Raw genomic sequence first — 21,220 nt, forward strand, 5'->3', positions numbered from 1 at the left:
TCCTAACTAATCGAACTCTTTTTGATTTCTTGGTGTGAAAAGTTTTTTTCAAGGCATATACACTAATTAATACTATTCGACGGTGGTTTTGAGAAGAATTTAAATTGATTAATAGTTATTTCCTATTGTTAAAGCTATTATTCTCAATTACATGTTTTTTTTATTAAAAAAAAAGTGTCATTTATTTTTGACGCTTTAATCTTCTTATGTTTTATTTGATTTCCTTTAGTCTTTGACATATGTCCAAAATGAACTTATATTAAATATCAGAAATTTGGAGTTAAATTTGAAATCAAATTCAAAGCAAAGACATTGAAAATAAAATAAATAGAAACCAATGAAAGAAGGTAAAAAATGAAAAGAAAAAAAATTGCGGGTGTTTGAAAAGGTTTTAAATACAAGGCAAAGAAAAAAAAAAACATAGTATGTATATTAACTTACTTTATCTATTAGGCAAAGAATATAAAATTATATATTTTTTTAAAAAACATATATACATGTGGTGTCGCGTGTATAACACTGCAACTAATTGAATTGAGTTGCGGCTCAACGTCAGCACATAAGGTGCAAAAAAATATAAAGGAAAAAAGTTTGTTGGGGGGTTGGGGGTGGGGGGTGATAGAAGCCCTGTAAATATAAAGCGTGTCTTTAAATTTCAATCATAATTCAAGGGGTATTTGTGGCTTTTCCTAATGTAGATTGATTAGATAATTTTCCTCAATTGTTAAAGCTAATATTCTCAAGTCATTCTTGTGCAATGACTTGTGCATTGACTTGAGATCACTACTCTTAACAAATCTTCTACTTATCAACTTCTTATGCAGGACTTTATTTGTGCACCCAACAAACATAACATTGAAGCATTCTTATTTTATCTCCAAAATTAAAAGAACACACTAAAATTATCAAATTCCATTCTAGATTATCATAAAAGAAAAAAAAAATTGGCATTTTTGACTTGGAAGTTAAAGGTCTATACACCAACCAACACTTTTATCCTAACCTATCACTATTGTTTCGGAATTTTGACTTGAAATATTTTTTTCTCACGGTCTATACACCAATTATTACTGATCTTATTTTGACTGATTAAGCTTTTTTGAATTTTAGACTTGAGATGTTTTTAACAAAGTCTATACATCAATTAATACTCTTATAGATTTTTTATCTTCTTCTTTTTTTCTCTAAAAATTTTAATAGATAAAATAATTATTTCTTACTTGACTACTATTAGATTAAATGACCTTCACACACATTGGGATGGTTACAATTTTTTTTTTGTCAAAGTCTATACACCGATTATCATTCTTATAGTGTTTTGTTTCTCCTCTAAAAGAGAAAAGGTTATCCGGTGCACAAAGTAATCCCGCATTAACAGAGTCTAATAAGTTTAAATACGTGTCCTAGACGTCACGCAGAGACACTTAAGTGATGTTCCACAGCTCCCTTCACTTTTCTTTCTCTAAGACTTTAATTGATTTAATAACTATTTCTTACTGTTAGACATAATATTCTCAATGTGAATTTTTCTGCATTATGTGTGATGGTACAAATTTGACAAATGAGATTAATAATGCGTAACAATGTGGGTCTGAACTACTTGTAGAAAGTTGGGATTATGACGTTTTAAAACTAATAATGTATCAAATAAAATTGTATTATTACAATTGTTTTCATAATAGTCTAAAAAAGATTATTCAATGGAATTTCACTAGAAAATGTGATACGTAATTGACAACTCAAAAGTTGACTGAAAGTGACTGAATGAGCTTCTTGGAATTGATTAGCGGTGGTAGATTTTTCCTTGCTTAATTTGTGGTTCACAATATTTGTTTATATGGACTTAATGAATCAGTCCCACCAAAATTTGAATTGGTTTTGACTAGATTTATTATTTACCTTTAAGTCAAGGTCTTTACACCATTTAACACTTTTATCCTAACTAAATAAGTTTTTTTTTTTTTTTGAATTTTCAACTTAATCGTTTTTGTCAAGGCCAAAACATCAACATCTACTCTTACAAAACTTTTCTTTTTTGCTCTCGAAACTTAAATTGGTAGAAGAGAAAAGGATAATTTTATATACCTCTCAACTTTATATACCCCTCATTATAAAAGTTGATCATATATATCCCTATGGTTACACAAAGGCCAAACACATATGCAGACCCTTAAACTTGTCCCTAATTTTCATTTGGCATAATACATAAATTGGACCCTAAACTTGGCTTCGAATTTTAAGTATCACCTCTAGCTTTCAAAGTGCACAAGTAGGCACTTCAACTATCCAATTCTTAAACAAAAAAACATGCAAATCCAACCTGGCATAACGCGTGATTGAGACGCAATTCAGGCGCGTCAGGGGTATTTTTTGAGGCCCACAACAGTAAAAAAAAAGCGGAAATGACAATTTTATCCTAATGAATCCCTTTTAAATATATCTTTATTTTTTTCAAATCAAAATCCCATTTTTCTTCTTCTTCTTCCTAATTCTAGTACTCAAGCTTTTTTTCTCTTTTTGTGCACAATTTCTGGTCGTTTTTTTATGTAATGGCTTCTAAATTTTTTTGTCATTGTGTAAAAAGAGCTATAATGAAGATTTCTTGGTTTGCAAATAATTCAGGTATACAAAAAAGTGAATTTACATTCATGGTGACAACTTCTACCAAAAATAAACTTTCAAAAAGCAAAAATTAACATAACCAGACTAAATTGAGGAAAAACAACACATAAACATCCAAAAGATAAGAACTTTGACCACAAATTTTCACAATTTTACTTTGATTTGCAAAGAAATTAGGGCTAGGGCTCCGCTGATGTTGAGTGAAAATCGAGCAAATTGGGAAAAGAAAATACGACCCTACCCTTTTGTATTTTAATTTCTTCTTTTTTTTAATTATAAAATACGTGTAATTTTTTAATTACGTGGCAGCCACTGAGTGGCTCAATAAGCCACCTAGGAGCGTTTGTATATCACACAATTTGGCTGTTGGATTCGCTTGTTTTTTTATTTAAGAATTGGATAGTTAAAGTGCCTACTTGTGCACTATGAAAGTTAGAGGTCATACTTAAAATTTGAAGCCAAGTTTAGGGTCCAATTTATGTATTATGCCTTTTTTCATTTTGGCACTCCAACTCAACCTTGTTCCATTTTAACCCTTCAACTCCAATTTTTATGTTCTATTTTGGCACTACTTAGTGATGTGGCAGAGTGTGTGCATCACACTTTCTCTAAGAGAGTGAAAGACTAAAAAAAAAATATTTTTTAAAAAAATAATAAAAGATTACCCTTCAACTTTACTTCTTTTATGTACCATTTAACACAAAAATACTAATTTTATGATTTCTTTATTTCTATATATGTTATTCAACTGCAATTTGCATTTTAAAAATCGACATTCATCCGTTAGTTATTGTAAAAAAATTAAAAATGTCGGATGATCATTGATTTTTTTATAAAAAAAGTAAAAATTTCTTTTTAAGTGTTTCCCTATATTTTTGTGTGAAAAATAACCGTCGAAAGTGCGTCAATTTCTTTCTTAAGAAAATCAATGACAACCCAATGAAGTCTATCGAGTTTCAATATTTTTTTATAGTGTTATTAATTAGCAATGAACATGAGTTTTTTTTTTACTCGTATTTTAGTTGAATGAAAAATTATAAAGTTGATATTTGAGTTAGTTGAATGAAAAATTAGAAAGTTGATATTAGCTTCTTGTAATCTCTCAGGTTCCATTCCTAAACCTCTATGGAATCTCACGAGTATAGAGGGTTTGGACCTTGGTTATAACTATCTTGAAGGACCCATTTCTGATTTCTTTAGATTTGGAAAGATCAAGTTGATATATCTTAGAAATAACAACTTCGATGGCCAACTTGACTTCAGATGGATGCAACTTAATGCCTTAGATTTTTCATTCAATTCCATAACTGGTCCAATTCCTTCTAATGTAAGTAGTCTGCAAAACCTACAACTACTCCACTTGTCATCAAAACCTTCCTGGATATTCTCCCTCCCTTCACTATTTAATTTAGACTTGGGTGATAACCATTTCAGTGGAAATATTCACGAGTTCAAGTCTAAAACATTGTTTCAAGTTTCCCTAAAACAAAATCAGCTGGAAGGTCCTATTCCAAAGTCACTCCTAAACCAGAGTGAGCTATATTACCTTCTCCTTTCACACAATAATCTCAGTGGACAGATCGCTTCAACCATCTGCAATCTGACAATACTGTTAGTGCTAGATTTGGGCAGCAATAATTTGGAGGGAACAATCCCACTATGTTTGGGTGAGGTGAGTGAACTTTCGGTTTTGGATTTAAGCAACAATAGTCTTAGCGGGACAATTAATACTAATTTTAGTATAGGAAACCAACTCATGGTCATCAAATTTGATGGGAATAAGCTAGAGGGGAAAGTCCCACAATCTTTGATCAATTGCAAATATTTGGAAGTTCTTGGTTTAGGTAACAATGAGTTGAGTGACATATTTCCTAAATGGTTGGGAGCCCTACCTGAGTTGCAGATTTTGAACTTGAGATCAAATAAGTTCTATGGCCCTATAAAAGATTCAAGGACTGACAACTTGTTTGCTCAAATTCGAGTCATAGATCTCTCATCCAATAGATTTAGTGGAGATTTACCAGTGAGCCTTTTTGAGAATTTTGAAGCCATGAAAATGATTGGTAAGAACAGTGGAACCCGAGAGTATGTAGCAGATATTCTTTCTGTTTATTACACAAGTTCCTTTATAGTGACAACAAAGGGACTGGAGCTAGAACTTCCTCGAGTTTTGACTACAAATATAATCATAAATCTCTCTAACAACAGATTTGAAGGTCATATCCCAAGCATTATTGGAGATCTCGTTGGGCTTCGTATGTTGAACTTATCGCATAATCGCTTGGAAGGTCAGATACCAGCATCACTGCACCAATTATCTGTACTTGAATCATTGGAGCTCTCATTAAACAAAATCAGTGGAGAAATTCCACAACAACTTGCATCCCTCACATTTCTTGCAGTCTTAAATCTCTCTCACAATCATCTTGTTGGATGCATCCCCAAAGGAAAACAATTTGATACATTTGAGAATAGTTCATACCAAGAAAATGATTGGTTACGTGGATTGCCACTCTCAAAAGATTGTGGCGGTGATGAAGGGGTACCACAAACGACGAATCCCATTGAGCTAGATGAAGAAGAAGAAGAAGAAGAAGAATTGGCAGGCGGTTCTAATGGGTTACGGTTGTGGACTTGTTATTGGACTGTCCATAATATACATAATGTTGTCAACTCAATATCCAGCATGGTTTTCGAGGATGGATGTAAAATTGGAACACAAAATTCTTATGAGAATGAAAAGGCACAAGAAAAGACATTAGTATGTAACCTCCAGGTATTCAACTTAATCTCTATCCTTCAGAAGATTACATTTTATATATCCATAAATATTCTACCTCCTTCATCGTTAAAGCTTTTAACTTTAATTCTTTATTTTTTAAAATTGCAGCATTCAAGTCTACTGCATTGCTGGGATGTGAATAAAAGCTTATACTTTCATAGTTTGTGATGTTTCTTAAAGTGTTTGTGTTTTGTTTCATCAAGGGTTTGTTACATTTTATATGTTTCAACAAATTCAGCTTATTCAATTGCGAGGAAAAACCATAGAATTTCATATTAAACTGTAATATGAAATATAAAAAGTATTCCGATTTCTTGCGTACTTTGAAATATAAAAAGTATTCCTCGATATTGATCAATATATAATAACTTGAATACAATAGAGTTGAAAAGTTGGAGAAACAACTTTGGATACTAAGGTTTAAATCGTAGCAGAGATTTCACATTTAGGAAGAAATCCAGCAGAACCGCTTAATTTGATGAGTCATGACTTCATCACGATGCAGGCTCATCAACAATTTTACAAATAAACTGTGGGCTGGAACCTTGTGTATTCCAGGATCTAACATTGCTTTTTCGCACCTCTCCGTGCCAACACCCAAAATGATTCTGTTGGGACTCAAGCAATAGTTGTGCTACTTCATTTCCCAACTCAATAGCTCCACCAAGTCTACAAGCACCCATCAGAGCTTGTAGACAGTAGCATCAGCTTCTAAAGGCATCTTCTATATGAAGTCGTACGCTTCCTGCAGTAGATCAACCACACAATCATAATGTTTCATCTTAGCTGCAAGTCCGAATTCACGTGACATTGCTTCAAACAATTAGAATCCGAAATCGACAAGCTTGGCACACACAAGCTGATAGAACTGCTATGAAGGCAATCTTATTTGGTTGCAGCCCCTTTTACTCCCATGTTGACATACATTGTTAATGCTAGGGAGGAAAATAGCATTTCCATGTGCAAACCTGCTTGTAGAAGAGTAAAAGAAGTTGATATCAGATTTTTCCCATTTTGTAGCTCAATGCTCGCTACTTGTGTTGTACTGAAGGGATGTTAATGCCTGCAAAATCATGTTCTGTTTTATTACGTCAAATACTTCCCCTGTACACCAATGCCAGATGATGTCAGTGTGGCAAACTTCACTGTTAACTAATGAAAAATATGAATGAAATCGTATTAATTCTCTTGTGGATTTTGTGGATATCCACAGTTGTCGTTCAATGACGCATTCAGGGAGAAGACACCAAGTCTTTCATGTGAAAAATTAAAGTTGATTTGTTGGAGGTACAAAAAATATCTTAGATATTTGGTAGAACTTTCTAGAATTTGGTAGAGTAAATATCTTTGATATTTATACTTAAGAATAATCTAGATGTTCTAGATAATTAGATACTTAGAGTAAAGTATAGAATAATCTAGATTCTTGTTAGATATTTAAAAGATAGGGTCATCTAGATTTTTCTTGTAGATATATCTAGAATAATTTCTAGAAGCATCACCACACTAGTATAAATAGGAGATGGCCTTGTACATTTGTATTCAAGGAAAAATCAAAGCACTTAAAGAGTCTTCTTTCATTAAGTTCTTTCCAAATTCTCTTTTTAACTTTCTAGCTTCCTCTTCTTCTTTGGTTGAATCTTCCGATCTTAGTTAACGATCTTGGGCTAGCAGAAGGGTTCTCCGATTATACTTTTCTTCTGCTATTTTCCAAGTTTGTTCTGTTTGTGCACGAGGCTACGTACGGGTCATGTCTCGCTGCAGCAATCAAGTCTAATTTGGAGTGACTCTACTTGGAGCACCATTGGCATGTAGAACAACGTCCTAACTTGGAGCACTTTTTTGTGGTTCAAATGATTGTCCATCTACAACATAAAGCACAAGTTGAAAATATGAAATTTTGAAATTGAAAATATTTTTTAAAAACAAACTCAAATTTTTTTTTTTGGGTGGGGAGGGGGGTGGGTGATCGATGATCGGGATGAAAAAATAAAAAATTGAAGTTGAAAATATTTTTTAAAAACAAATTTAAATTTTTTTCTTTTTGAAGGGGGTTGGGGGGCTGATAGGGGGTTGATAGTGGGGCAGATTGGGGGGGGGGGGCAAGCGTAGTGGGTGGGGGGTTAAAAAATAAAAAATTGAACTTAAAAACAAGCTTTAAAATTATTATTTTTTTGGGGAGCTGGTTTGAGGGTAGAAACAAAATAAATTGATATTTTCAACAAAAAAAATTGTAATTTGACATTTTCCAAAACATTTAACCCAACCAAACATGAGAAAATTGGGGAAAATGTTTTCCTTCATACCAAACACACCCATAGTCTTCCTTGCTTCTTACCTCTTCTCTTATTGTACGAGATAATCCAAGAGAGAGAAAACTGTGGGAACATACTACCTTAATAGCATTTCAGTAAAACAGAAATGCTTCTGTTTGATTACTAAGGTATAGATAATCAAAGCAATTACATAGGTATGTGTATTCATTCCGTAAATTCAGTTATCGAACTTATTCTAATTCAGTCCTATAATTTTGGTTGATATTCATATTAATGTACAAATATTTGACAATAAAACAGAATACGCGAAAAATATAAAGAATTTTTTAAATTAACAAATCCCATTCTAGATTATCAGAAAAAAAGAAGTTGGTATTTTTTACTTGGAAATTAAGGCATATACACCAACCAACACTTTTATCCTAACCAATCAATATTGTGTATCGTCTATGTAGCCATCCAATTTTTATTTTATTTTTGGTAATAGAAAAGGGAAAATTGTGTGGTGTGTGTGTGGAGGGTTGTTAAGCTAGCAAAACAAAGATATTTTACATGTGGTGGGACTTAGCTTGACATCGCTTTCACATGAAATTATGTGCAAAAAACTCTTAATTACATGGTGTAATATTATTTGTTTTGAGCTGAGCTTGATATTTTAATTGGAACAAAATCCCATTCTTTGTTAAAAGTTGAATTTGATATTTTAATTTAAGAGCTAATCAAATTAATTTGTATGAATTTTTTAACTAAGAAAAATGTTGTTGATGTGGTCTCTATACACCAATTAATATTCTTAGACTTTTCTTTTCTCCGTGGGCCAGCTATTGAAGTTGTTGATTTGTCATAATATGATCGTTTGACTAAATCATGAGAAATATGGAAAGTTGATTCGACATCTAAAGTAGTAGATTTTTCTTTGTTTAATTTGTGATTCATTCATCCACCACATTCGTCGATAGATGATAAGTACATTAATTAATTCATAGGTATGTATTGATGAAAGATCACACCTTTGAATATGCATTTATGATCCACAACAATAAATTTGACTGAGAAACCAATTTTGAGATTTTTTTTTTAAAAAATTCAGTCTGTTAATTAAAAGGGTAAATGTGTACCATTTATTAAACAATGAGGGTATATATGCACCATTTGTTAGCAGATGGAGGAATATACGTATCACTTTTTAACGAGGAGTATATTTGCTCTAAATCCCAAGTTGAGGGGTATATTTGCCTCTTTGCCCTAACATTAAAAATAAAAAAATAAATTAAAATTATTTTTTTCACTTCCATTTGATGAAAATGTATATGTGAGTCACTTTTATAATGGTAGGAGAATATGTGAGTCACTTTTATAATGGTAGGAGAATATGTGAGTCACTGTTGTTAGAGCATACATATATGGGAACCACTTTTGTGATAGAAATTTTTTGTTGTAGATTTTATTTGAACTTTTGTTGGAATGACTCTGTGCATTGACGTAGGAATATGTATATTTATTAGAACTTATAATATTAGTTTGATCATCATCAAGTTAGTATACAATCAGGTGCATAAACCAAATAATAATTTTATTCTAACTAATAAAAAAATGAACTTTTGACTTGAAATATTTTTTGTCAAGGTCTATAGTGTATACACCAAGCAATACTCTTGTCCTAACAAATCAAACGTTTTGTGAATCTTTACCTTTAGGTCAAGGTCTATACACCAAGTAACACTCTTATCCCACCAATCACAACTTTAAAGGGTTTTTTACTTGAAATATTATTGTCAAGATCTATACACCAATCAACGTATTTTTATCCTAACTAATCGAACTCTTTTTGATTTATTGGCGTAAAAAGTTGTTGTCTAGGAGTATACACTAATTAATACTCTTATAGAATATTCACACTCTGAGAAGAATTTACATTGATTCACTATAACAAAAACAACTTTTAGCGGCAATAAATATATACATTAACAGAGAGTGCTAAGTCTATACTGACATTAATTAATTTTCATTAGATCCAATGTCGTTATAGGCTTTAGAGACATTTGCAAAGAGTGGTAATTGCCGCTAAAACAACATATTTAGTGTCAATGAAGCTATAATTACCGTTAATTAATTACCGCTAAATATCATGGTTGACATAGTGATTAAATAACTATTTCGTATTGTTAAAGGTGATATTCTCAATTATGTGTGTTTTTATTAGAAAAAAGAAAAAAGACTCAAATATGCCATTGAACTTTGAGAAATGACTCATCTATGCCATCAGTTAATTAAAAGGTTGTCTCATTTATGCCATTTTCGTTTGAGAAAAGGTTCATCCATATACTATGACCGAAATCCCAGAGACACGCCTTAACTAAACTAAGGTCCTATTNCCCCCCCCCCCTCCCTCCGAACTCATTTTAAAAATATTTTTGTGCACCTTTGGACTACGTAGAACACTCTGTGACTCCACGCAATTGAGGTGCATGAGAGATATTTGGATGCCACGTAAGCCAAAAAGGTGTACAAAATTATAAAAAATGGGTTCTGGGAGGGTTAATAGGACCTTAGTTTAGTTAAGGTGTGTCCCTGAGATTTCGGTCATAGTCTAGGGGGGTACTTGTACTTTTTTCCTTAAAAATAAATTAAACTTTTAATGATGATTCGGCCATGACATCCTTTATTTTTAATGCTTTAACTTTTTAAAGTGTTTTTTATTCACTTCACTTTTTTTGGTTTATGTCAAAAATTAACTTATTTTAAATAAAAATATTTGGAATTAAATTTGAACTCAAATCCAAAGGGAAGACAACAAAAATAAAAGGAATAAATAAAATAAACAAGAAATAAAAAGAGAAAACAAAGAAAGTAAGTAAAAAATGAAAAAGAAAATTAAGTGTGTTCGAGAAAATTTTAAATACAAGTCAAAGAAAATAAGATTGGATTGTGGCTCCACATCAACACATAAGGTGCAAAGAAATATAGAGAGAAAAAAAGTTTTGGGGGTTACACCCCCCCCCCCCCCCCCCTCCCGTAAAGATAGAGTGTGTCCCTGTAATTTTGATAATAGTTCAAGGGATACTAATGTTTTTTTTCAATTTAGATTGATTAAATAATTATTCTCAATTATAGGACTGCATAATAGTTAGATGTAGTACTATTTGAGAAATTTTGACAGCTGTATATGTTGGATGTGATTAAGAGTGGCATGATAAACACCATGTAGCATTGTAGTTCAAAGGCTGATTCAGATTTTGAAAGTTCCAGGTAACATTATTTTTAATTTAAAGTGACCACTAGTTATGGAGATTGAATTAGTGCATGCATCAATCAGTTCATTTTATTTTGTGTTAATTCAATTCAATTTATAAAAAAAAAAACTTGCTTCATAAATAAATACACGTCAATGGACCAAAATAAATTTGGCACGATTCTTTGCAATTCTCTCAACCCAATTTTATCTCGAATAAATGAGATTTTTTTTTTTAATAAGCAATTACCCCTTTTGAATTTAAACACATTGCACTTAATTTCCACTAATTCATATTTCTATAAGAAAAAATAAGAGCCAAAAGCACTTTATTATCAACAAACAAGTAAAAATTAGAGGGATAGAATTTTAAAAAAATAAATTAAATTCACATAAAATTAATTTTTTAGCTATCTTTTCCGAAGGAATAAAAAAAAGAAGAAAAATATAATAATATATCTAGATAAATAAGCCTAGTGTATAATTGTCATATCACTCCCACTTTTGTACGTAAATTCGCCCTTGTATAGCTACTTGGAAAAATCAACAAAAAGATTCGATCAATATAATGTCTCCATAGTCATTATGTATGTTTACTTTAATTTCTAAAGGGTTGACTTGACTGGAATATGTCTAAACCAAATTAAAAGTTGGCCCAAAAGCTAGAAACTAAGGTTCCCTACTAAGGACAAAGACTCAAAATTTACTCCATCCTGCTTTTAGGGCTCGTTTGATATATAGTAAAGTAACAAATTGTTCATGTATTCATTTCTATAAGTTATTAATTTTTGGATACGTGTATTTCATGTGAATTTTTATAAATTTATTCGAACATAAAAATTCTATGAAAACATACATGTAATGAATAATAAAATACTATTTTGAGCCCAAATAAAAATACATATTAAAGAAGTCTAGTAGGAGAAAATACCAACAAAAAAAATTAGAGAGGAAAAAATACAACGTACACATTCTTCTTAGAACTATAATCATGAAAATATTGATAAAAAAGAAATATAGAATTTTTCAAGTTCTGGTCGACTCCTTCTCCTATATATCCTTCTTCATCGAGCCAAACTAAAGCATGAATCAAATAGTATAATCATATTATATATCATATCATCATATATCGTGTATATATATATATATATATATATATATATATATATATATATTGTAAAAAGTGGGCAAAGCTCCAAAGTGGAAAGCTGGATTACAATTTTACCCCTACACTAAATTAAAATATAATAAAATAATTAATCTAAACATAAATTAAATATTTAATTAAATAGTAGTATTTGAATTACATAATAGGGGGGTAAAATGAAAAGTTCAGCAGTCCTCAATTATTATGTGTTTGCACCTAACTCTCTTTGAACCTAAGTATTGCAGCTGAAACTATTTTATAATCATATATTAGAATTGTTCCGAAAAACTAAACATAATGATTAATTAATTGCTATGACAATATGTACACTTAATTGCTTATAGACGGCTAAGCTTAACTTGACCATGCCTATTTTGAGACTTATCTACTGAGCGATAGATTGGAAATATCGAGAAACACTTGTAACAAACATGCATGTCCTCCCAATAATTTATTATATGCTTTTAATTTGTTTTAATTGATTTTCATATGGATATACGTGCAATGCATGTTCCCAGAGACTAGTTAAATAAACGGAAGAATAGGACTTCTGACCCCAAGCCTACCCTACTCAAAATTTTCAGCTATTGATGTAGCCTGTTGTCGATACTACTAGTCTTCTCGCTACCTACAAGAAAAATCCCATCAAGATATAATTAGAACTACTATGAATTCAACCACCACCATTCACCAACCAAAATTTATTACAAGAATGAACTTTCCACTAGAAATGTTGTTGATATGGTCTCTATACGCCAATTGATATTCTTACAGACTTTTCTTTCCCCCCCAGGGCCATCTATTATATGAAGCAATTGAAGTTGTAGATTTGTGATACTCCTTCCGTTCATGGGTACTTTCTATTTTACACGATTGTTAAGAAATCATTAATAGATTGATCAATTTTATTATTTTGCTCTTGTTCATATTAATTAGTTTCTTGAAAAAAGAAATTTTGAATCTTCAAAATTTGTTTGAACTTCCAAAGTTATATTAATTGTAGGGGTAAAATGGGAAAATGTAATTAATTCTATCCTGATTTAGTAAGTGTTCAAGTAATATGGAACAAATACTTTTAGTAAGATGCTCATCTAATATGAGACGGGGTAGTAATATGATTGTTTGACTAAATTATGAGAATGGAAGTAAATCAAAACTTTACTTTTTACCTTTTCTTTTCTCGGAAAATTTTACTCTCTTTCTCTTTTTGGTTTGAAAACACTATTTCTCCTTAATTGTTTAAGGAGTCGTTCAGTATGAGGTATAAAGTATAATAATCTCAGGTATAAAATGTAGGATTATATTATCCTGCTTTTGGTTGGCGATATTAGGTAGTCCTTGGATTATTTATCCCACCATTTATACCATAGTGATGAGATATTAAGTTATTTCATATACATGATGGAATAACTTGTTCCCAACCAAACGACCCCTAAGAGTTACTTACTCCCATCATATCCTTATATACTTCGACTTGTAACTTTTTTCTTTTTACTTTCTCCATTATTTCAATCGCTCTAAAGTTAAAGTGTCTTCTAAGTTGTTCTATTATTTTGTAATAGAAGAGTTAGAGTCTGTTTGGATGGGCTTATAGCTTTCGACTTAAAAAGTTAAGAGTTACACTTAGAAAGTCACTAAACTTAGTTTTATAACCCAAAAGTCACTCAACTATTTAGAAAGTCACCCAACCATTTTAAATTTAATTAAATTTTGTTGAAATGAAAATTTTATTTCAAGCTAAATTTCTAAGAAATAATAAGATACCCATTTTAACCATTTTAAAGAAAATTTTATCATCTAATTATATGCACATATAATTTGTTTTAAATATGATCATACTTATGGTATTCTTCTAACATAAATGTTTTATATTAGATGGTAGATTTTCACCCAAGAATGGGAATGTGGATTTGTAGTTGACAACTTAAAATTTGACTGAAAGTTTGTAGGTGCTTCTTGGAATTGATTACTCCAAAGAAGAAGTACCAGATTTTTCTTTGCTTAATTTGTGGTTCATTCATCAGCCATATCCGCTGGTGGATGATAACACTAATTGATTTATAGGTATGTATTGACGAAAGATCACACCTTTGAATATGCATTTATGATCCACAACAATAAATTTGTCTGAAAAACCAATTTTAAGATTATTTTGTGAAAAATTCAGTCTGTTAATGAAAAGGGTAAATGCATATCATTTATTAGACGACGAGAGTACATATACACCATGTTGGTGTGACATGGTATGTAACATCTCGCAATTTGAAATAACTAGGAAGAAGCTAAGAATTTGAAAGTCATTTTTGGAAAGAACTAAAAATCTAGAAATTTGTTTAAGTTAAGAAAAGTTGAGTTTTGGTCAACTTCAAATGGCCATAACTTCTATCTCAAGATGAGTTAGGGGTACTTCCAGATATGGTTGGAAAGCTCTTGAAACTATCTTTCGAACGCCGCCGAGTTTGAGCGATTCCAAGTTCGTATGTGTGAGTTATGCCCTTTAGAAGTTGGGCTGTTGGAATAAGGAAAGTCCAATCCGGATTTTTAAAGGGTAGTTTGGTCTTTTCCTTACCCTTTTATTTTAATTCGTTTTTGGTGATTAATTAGGGGTCTAAGCTGAATCAGATCAGTTTACACTTTTACCAAACGAGTTAGGGTTTTGAGAGAAGAGAAAAGAAGAGGAGAAGAGAGGAGAAAGGAGAAAACGTTCAAGATTCGTCAAGATTGTCGAAGTTTAGCTTGTGGAATTCGTCGGGGGTGATCCCTAAAAGGTATGTGAGATCACATAGCATTGGGTTAATTCTCCCACGCGCCAATGATGTTTTATTTTAGCGAATTTAAGTTCTTGAAAGCTTAGAAATTGAATTTTTGATGGGTTTGTTGAAGTTCCATTAAATTCTTGTTTTGCTGAATTCGTTGAGGAGTCGTTTCATTTGAATCCGCGATCTTAGGTTCGATTTTGAGTAGAATCTGATATAATTTGTACAAATAATCGATTCTAAGTGTTTGGGGAAGGAACCCATGGAGTTTAGAGGGTTTAGAGTTAAAAAACGAAGAAGAAATTTCGTCGGTCGATATTTGGAGGTGCCTCCGCGTCGCGCAGCCAATCCCCAGTTTTGGGATTTTATGTTTCGCGTCACGGAGCTGACACGGAGTGTCCTGCCTCAAAGTACATTTTTTAAACCAAATTTTAAAAGCTTCTCCGCGTCGCGGACCCACTCTCATATATTGAATTTTGGTCTTTTCTCATGTTTAGCCATCTAAAATCATTCCTAAACAACATGAGATCTTTCCAATCACAAATCATAAATCCTTGAATCCATAATTCAATTCAAGGACTAGTTAAGAGTCAAGTCAAGAGCAGTTAAGATCAAGGTCAAGAGCCGTCAAGAGTCAAGTTAACAGAAGTTCATAAAGTTTTTCAAAAGTCCTTTACAAACGTTTTAACCTTATTTAAAGACTTAAGTTTTGAGTTCAGTAAAGAGTAAAGTTGAAGTTCATTTCTTCAAAAGTATACGGGGACTAAGTAGTCCCAAAGAGATTTAAAATGTTTTCACATTTAAATAAGAACGGAAACTAAGATTTCCAAAGAGCCTTCGGGCTAGTTTTCAGAAAAGAGTAAATGCTTTCTTAATTAAATTAAACAAGAGGGGAAACTTTGATTTCCAAGATAGCCTTTGAGCTAAGTTTTTGAACACTAATCTCAATTCACAGAAGAAATATGTTCTTAAACATAGAGAGCTAGTATCATATTTTGGGAGTGGTATTGAGCACCGATATGGGGACGCGAGTTCATAATAACTCAAGTCTCCATAAACCATGTAGCCATCATGGGTAGAAAAGGGTCATACTTTTTAGATGAACCCTTAGTGCTTTTTAGCATAGACTAGTGGATCCACTTAGTATTTCAAGTCCTATACCCCGACAAGGTGTAGGATGGCCTGGGCAGCGTGGGGCTAATAACGATGTATCATCAATATAGCTTTTAAGTGATGGTTGTCGGTTAGAGAAACTCCCACAACAGTAATTGCATGGTTCCTCAAGGGGTTCTGCTTAGTATGAATGGGGGTGTGGGACTTCATTTATGCATTGCACAAGTAGACTTTGAGAGGGAGCATAATATGTCTTCTATGATATTATGATTATGAGTTGATAACATATTTTAAACAATTTTCTTTTTTTCTTTATATTGCATTTGTTTTAAACTGTTTTATAATGAAATGAGTTCAGTTAAGTATTCATGAGTTGAGAAGAGCCAAGGTAAGTGTTTCTTTCAGAATCTTTTCAAGTCTATGTTGTATTTAGCATTCCAACTCGCATACTCATATATTCAATGTACTGATGCCAGTTGTCCTGCATCGTATTATGATGCAAACGCAGGTAACTAGGATCGGCATCTAGCATATCGTTGATCCAGTGAGTAATTCAGAGTCTGTTGGTGAGCCTCTTTGCATTTCGGAGGATCCATTGTCATTGCTTTCAGTATTAGCTTTAGTTCATTAGGATGCCGTGGGCCTGTCCCGACATCCATCTTAGTTGTTTAGAGGCTTTATAGATAGTCAGCCAGATGATGGTTCATTCGTCATCATTTTGTTATTGGCTTATGTTCAGAGTTGAGTTGCCATTTTGGCTAAGTTAAATGTTTATTTTAAAAACATTATAAGTTCAGTTTGAGACATGTTGAGTTATCTTGTAATTGGATTCTCTTTCTTATGTCTAAGTCTTCCGCTGAGTAAGTAAGTTAGACCAAGAGTTCGCTTGGGGCCAGCAATGGTTCTTGAGTACCGGCCACATCCATGGTGTAGGCTTGGGGCGTGACATGGTATAATACAGCAACACGCCATTTGTTTGCCGATGGAGGTATATATGCATCACTTTATAATGAGGAGTTTATCTGCTCTAAATCGCAAAGTTGAGGGGTATATTTGTCACTTTGCCCTAAAATAAAAATTCACTTCTGTTTGATGAAAAGATAAATGTGAGCCACTTTTATTATAGTATAAGTATATATGCAAGACACTTGTATGATATAATTAATTTTTATGTTGTAGCTTTTATTTGAACTTTTCTTTGCAATAACTCATGCATTGACGTGAGAATATGTAAATTTATTAGAACTATTAGAATATAAGTTTGATCATCATCAAGTTAATATACAATCAGGTGCATAAACCAAACAACAATTTTATCCTAACTAATAAAAGATGATTTCTGACTAGAAATGTTTTTGTCAAGGTCTATACACCAAGCAACTCTCTTATCCTAACTAATCAAAAGTTTTGTAAATCTTTACATTTAGGTCAAGGTCATATACCAACTAACACTCTTATCCCACCAATCAAAACTTTAAAGGATTATGGGATAAGGCACAAGTACCCCCTAGATCATGACCAAAATTTCAGAGACACACCTTAACTAAACTAAGGTCCTACTACTCCCCTTGAACTCATTTCTTTAGCAATTTTGTACACCTTTTGGCTTACGTGGCACACTCTGTGACTCCACGTTGTTGAGGCACGTGACAGGTTTTTGGATGCCACGTAAGCCAAAAAGGTGAACAAAATTACAAAAAAAAGGTTCAGGGGTAATAGAACCTTAGTTTAGTTAATAAGGTGCGTCTCTGGGATTTCAGTCATAGTCAAAGGGGTACTTGTACCTTATCCCAAGGATTATTGACTTGAAATATTGTTGTGAAGGTCTATATATTCGCCAATCAACGTATTTTTATCCTAACTAACTAATCGAACTCTTTTTGATTTATTGTCTTAAAAAGTTTTTGTCTAGGAGTATACATCAACTAATAATGTTATAGACTATTCTCGCTTTGAGAAGAAAATTTAAATTGATTAAATAATTGTTTTCTATTGTTAGAGGTTATATTCCCAATTACGTGTGTTTTTTTTTTATTTTTAAAGTTCAAATATGCCATCAAACTTTGAGAAAAAGCTCATCTATGTTATTCGTTAAAAGTTTGGCTTATTTATGTCATTTTCATTTGAGAAAAGAATCATTCATGCCATTATGGGTTAACTGAAAATCCATCCGATTTTGCAAAACGATATTGTCCATGTGGCGAACGATGATTCGGACACATCATTATTTTTTTAAAAAAATTTTAACGATGATTCGGCCACATCATCCTTTATTTTTAATGCTTTAACTTTTTAAAGTTTTTTTTTATTTCCTTCACTTTTTTTTTGTATCTGTCAAAACTTAACTTATTTTAAATAAAAGTAATTTGGAATTAAATTGAAATCAAATCCAAAGGAAAGGAAATGAAAATAAATTGATTAAATAAAATCAATTGGAGAAAAAGAGAAAACAATGAAAGGAAGTCAAAGAAATACAGAGAGAATAAAAAGCCCATTAATATTGTGTATTAATTGGGTCAGGACTACTTGCAGAAGGTTGGGATAGATTATGAAATTGAGGATATACTTTCCCTTTCCGTAGTAAATTTTCTTTGCTTAATTTGTGTTATATATACCTCATCAAAGTTATTGAATAGAGGAACAAAACAAAGATTTCTTAATTGGTTTTGAACATTTTAGTGCAGAAATGGGTTACGTAAAACTTGTATTTTTTATGATATTTCCCTTCCTTTGTCAAAATAAGGGCGATCACCAGAACTGCAGATCTAAACCAATTTACAAGACAAATTGTTAAAATAAACCGACATCAATTGCACAAAATTCTTAATGAAGAAACTCTCAAACTAGTGTGATATCGTTGTCTTTGGGCAAAACGTGCACAGTTTTCTTCCAATTGTCTCTAATCATTAAGAGTATCACTTCACTTTATACACATCTTCTTTTTCTTATTAACTTCTAATGCGAGACATTGTTCATATACCCAACCAACATAACATGAGGTATTCCGTTACGGTTATCATATGCAGCTCATACCTGCAGATTTATCACCAAAACAACACTCCGCTTCATCACTTCCTCCAGTTCCAAAATTGTGGAAATATGAATATGGAAAAGTAATTAACAGAATTTACTATCTTGTTCACTTTCAGTATTCCCTGGATACAAATTAATTCCCAAAGTAGACAAATAAGCTCAGCATAATTTCATTTGTATCAGAACAAATACATGTGTTATTACAAGTATTGGGACTTTCATTTGAATCTTTCTTGAATTGACTTGAGAATGTGATTTGACTTACAGTGCAATGACTTGAGAAAGATTAAATAGTCTTTACATATTGTGTGACACATTGAATATGAATGTGTAATTTTAAGTAGTCTAAAATTGATTGAAAATGACTAGGTGACCTTCTTGGAATTGATTACTACTTCTCATACGTATCAGTGTATAATCAATTATGCATGGTTAAACATATTAGCACATATTGTATAGTTTTTGCTAACTTGGCATATTTTTAACTCAAAGGAGATTCGGACTCAACTTCAACTTCTTCTGTACAATTTCAAGAAGAGTAAAACACATTGACATCTGAATTTACTTCGAAATTTTAAAAATGGCTTTCCTACTTCGAAGAACTTGATCATGGGAAATAAATTAAGACATGGCATACACCTTCTTTTGCTTAAAAAAGTTGACACTACTTAAATAAAAGGATACTAATTATCAACTTGGGATAGAAAGTAAGACCTTAAAATCACAAGAAGTGCAAATCCAAACCAATTAATAAGACAATTTGTGAAAATAGACAGACATCAATAGCACAAAATTCTTAACATGGTGTGATTTAGTCGGCTTTGGGAAAAACTTGCACAGTTTCCTCCTAAATGCCTCATATCTTATTTTTCTTATCAACTTCTAATGTGAAACTTTGTTCATACATCCAACCGACATAACATCAAGGTATTCTGTCGCTGTTATCATATGCAGCTCATACCTGCAGATTTATCTACTTCATCACTTTCAGTATTCTTTGGATACAAATTAGTAATATTTTTATTTGTTGTTAAAATTTGAATTTTCCAGAAAACACAAGGTGAAATGCTTACGTGTGTATCCAGAGAGAAGTTGGAAAAAAAAGAAGAGAAACAGTTCCTGCTTTGGTTGTTAAGACAAAATGCATGTGTTATTACAAGTGTTGGGATTTTCATTTGAATTGACTTGAGAATGTGACTTGAATTGTGTGACCTTTCTGGAATTGTGTTATTAAATGTGTGTTTTATTTAAAAAGATATGTAAAAAGGAAATGAGCCATATACAGTATTTTAGAGGCTTCATAGACAGACAATCAGTTAGTTTGAGTCTCTCTTTTGTGTATATATGTAAATATTCTATTTTGAGACTCGAGTTACCCTTTTGGGCCAGATCTTTATCAATTAAGTTGTTTATGTCTTTGCATGGCATTGAGTTATTCTGGTGAGTTAGGTTTCCGCTGAGTCAAGAAAGCCAGGCCAAGGGTTCGCCTGGGGCCAGCAATGGTCTCCGGGTGCCGGTCCCGCCCAGGGTGTAGCCTCGGGGTGTGACAAATGTTATATCAATTCAATAGATTATGTATAGCTACAAACAATTATCCTTTCCTAAATTTAGTCACTTATTACTTATATGTTTTAGCATCATCTATATTATGTTCTGTTTGTAGATTCTATTATATATTTATTCTTTTATATTTGGTCAATTTTATTTGCTTTTGTTTGTTTTATCCTTTTCACCCCAAGTCCTCAATATATATTGCATGGAATACTACTATACCCATCATAATGATTATTTTTAGAGTCGAAAAGTCAGAAAACTCTAATGTTATTTTTTTTATGATGGTTACAAACTTTGTGGTGACTAGGTGGACAAAAGATGCACACTATATATATTTTTACATCGTATCATTTTATTTTGATATTATTCTATAACTTCAAAAGGAAATTCTCTTGCAATCTATGAATTACCTTTAATGTACCATACTTTATGTTATTCTTTAGAAATACACTAATAATTTAAATTTATGAATAAATGTGATTGCATGTTTGGAGCTACAAGCCTTAAAGGAAAAAAGTATATTCAAGGTTTTAATATGTATCTATCTAGCTATTTATTTGTCTTAAACTAAAGTAATGAAAAACTAAATAAATACTATCAAATTGAATGCCCACGTAAAGTTTAAAGAGATTATATAGTTTTACTCTTCAATCAAATTCCTTCTTTTGGGATGTATGCTCCAAATTGTGAGGGTATTTTTCACTA

General features: G+C 31.9%; 2 protein-coding genes and 2 pseudogenes across 2 annotated transcripts in view; 3 read left to right on the forward strand and 1 right to left on the reverse strand.

Moving 5' to 3' along the window:
- LOC125853237 (receptor-like protein Cf-9) overlaps positions 1-5,553 on the forward strand; it is a 19,326-nt pseudogene extending 13,773 nt beyond the window's left edge.
- LOC125859789 (receptor-like protein Cf-9 homolog) overlaps positions 1-5,572 on the forward strand; it is a 15,186-nt gene extending 9,614 nt beyond the window's left edge. Inside the window, exons 2-3 of the mRNA XM_049539606.1 lie at positions 3,729-5,398; positions 5,513-5,572. Of these exons, the coding sequence (XP_049395563.1) occupies positions 3,729-5,398; positions 5,513-5,572 (1,730 nt within the window). The remainder of the gene's footprint in view (positions 1-3,728; positions 5,399-5,512) is intronic.
- LOC125853235 (receptor-like protein Cf-9) overlaps positions 1-21,220 on the reverse strand; it is a 333,480-nt gene that overhangs the window by 220,651 nt on the left and 91,609 nt on the right. The window lies entirely within an intron of this gene.
- LOC125859768 (putative pentatricopeptide repeat-containing protein At1g10330) overlaps positions 1-21,220 on the forward strand; it is a 157,580-nt pseudogene that overhangs the window by 73,379 nt on the left and 62,981 nt on the right.

The sequence above is a fragment of the Solanum stenotomum genome, chromosome 1, assembly GCF_019186545.1.
Source record: "Solanum stenotomum isolate F172 chromosome 1, ASM1918654v1, whole genome shotgun sequence".
Lineage (NCBI taxonomy): Eukaryota > Viridiplantae > Streptophyta > Magnoliopsida > Solanales > Solanaceae > Solanum > Solanum stenotomum.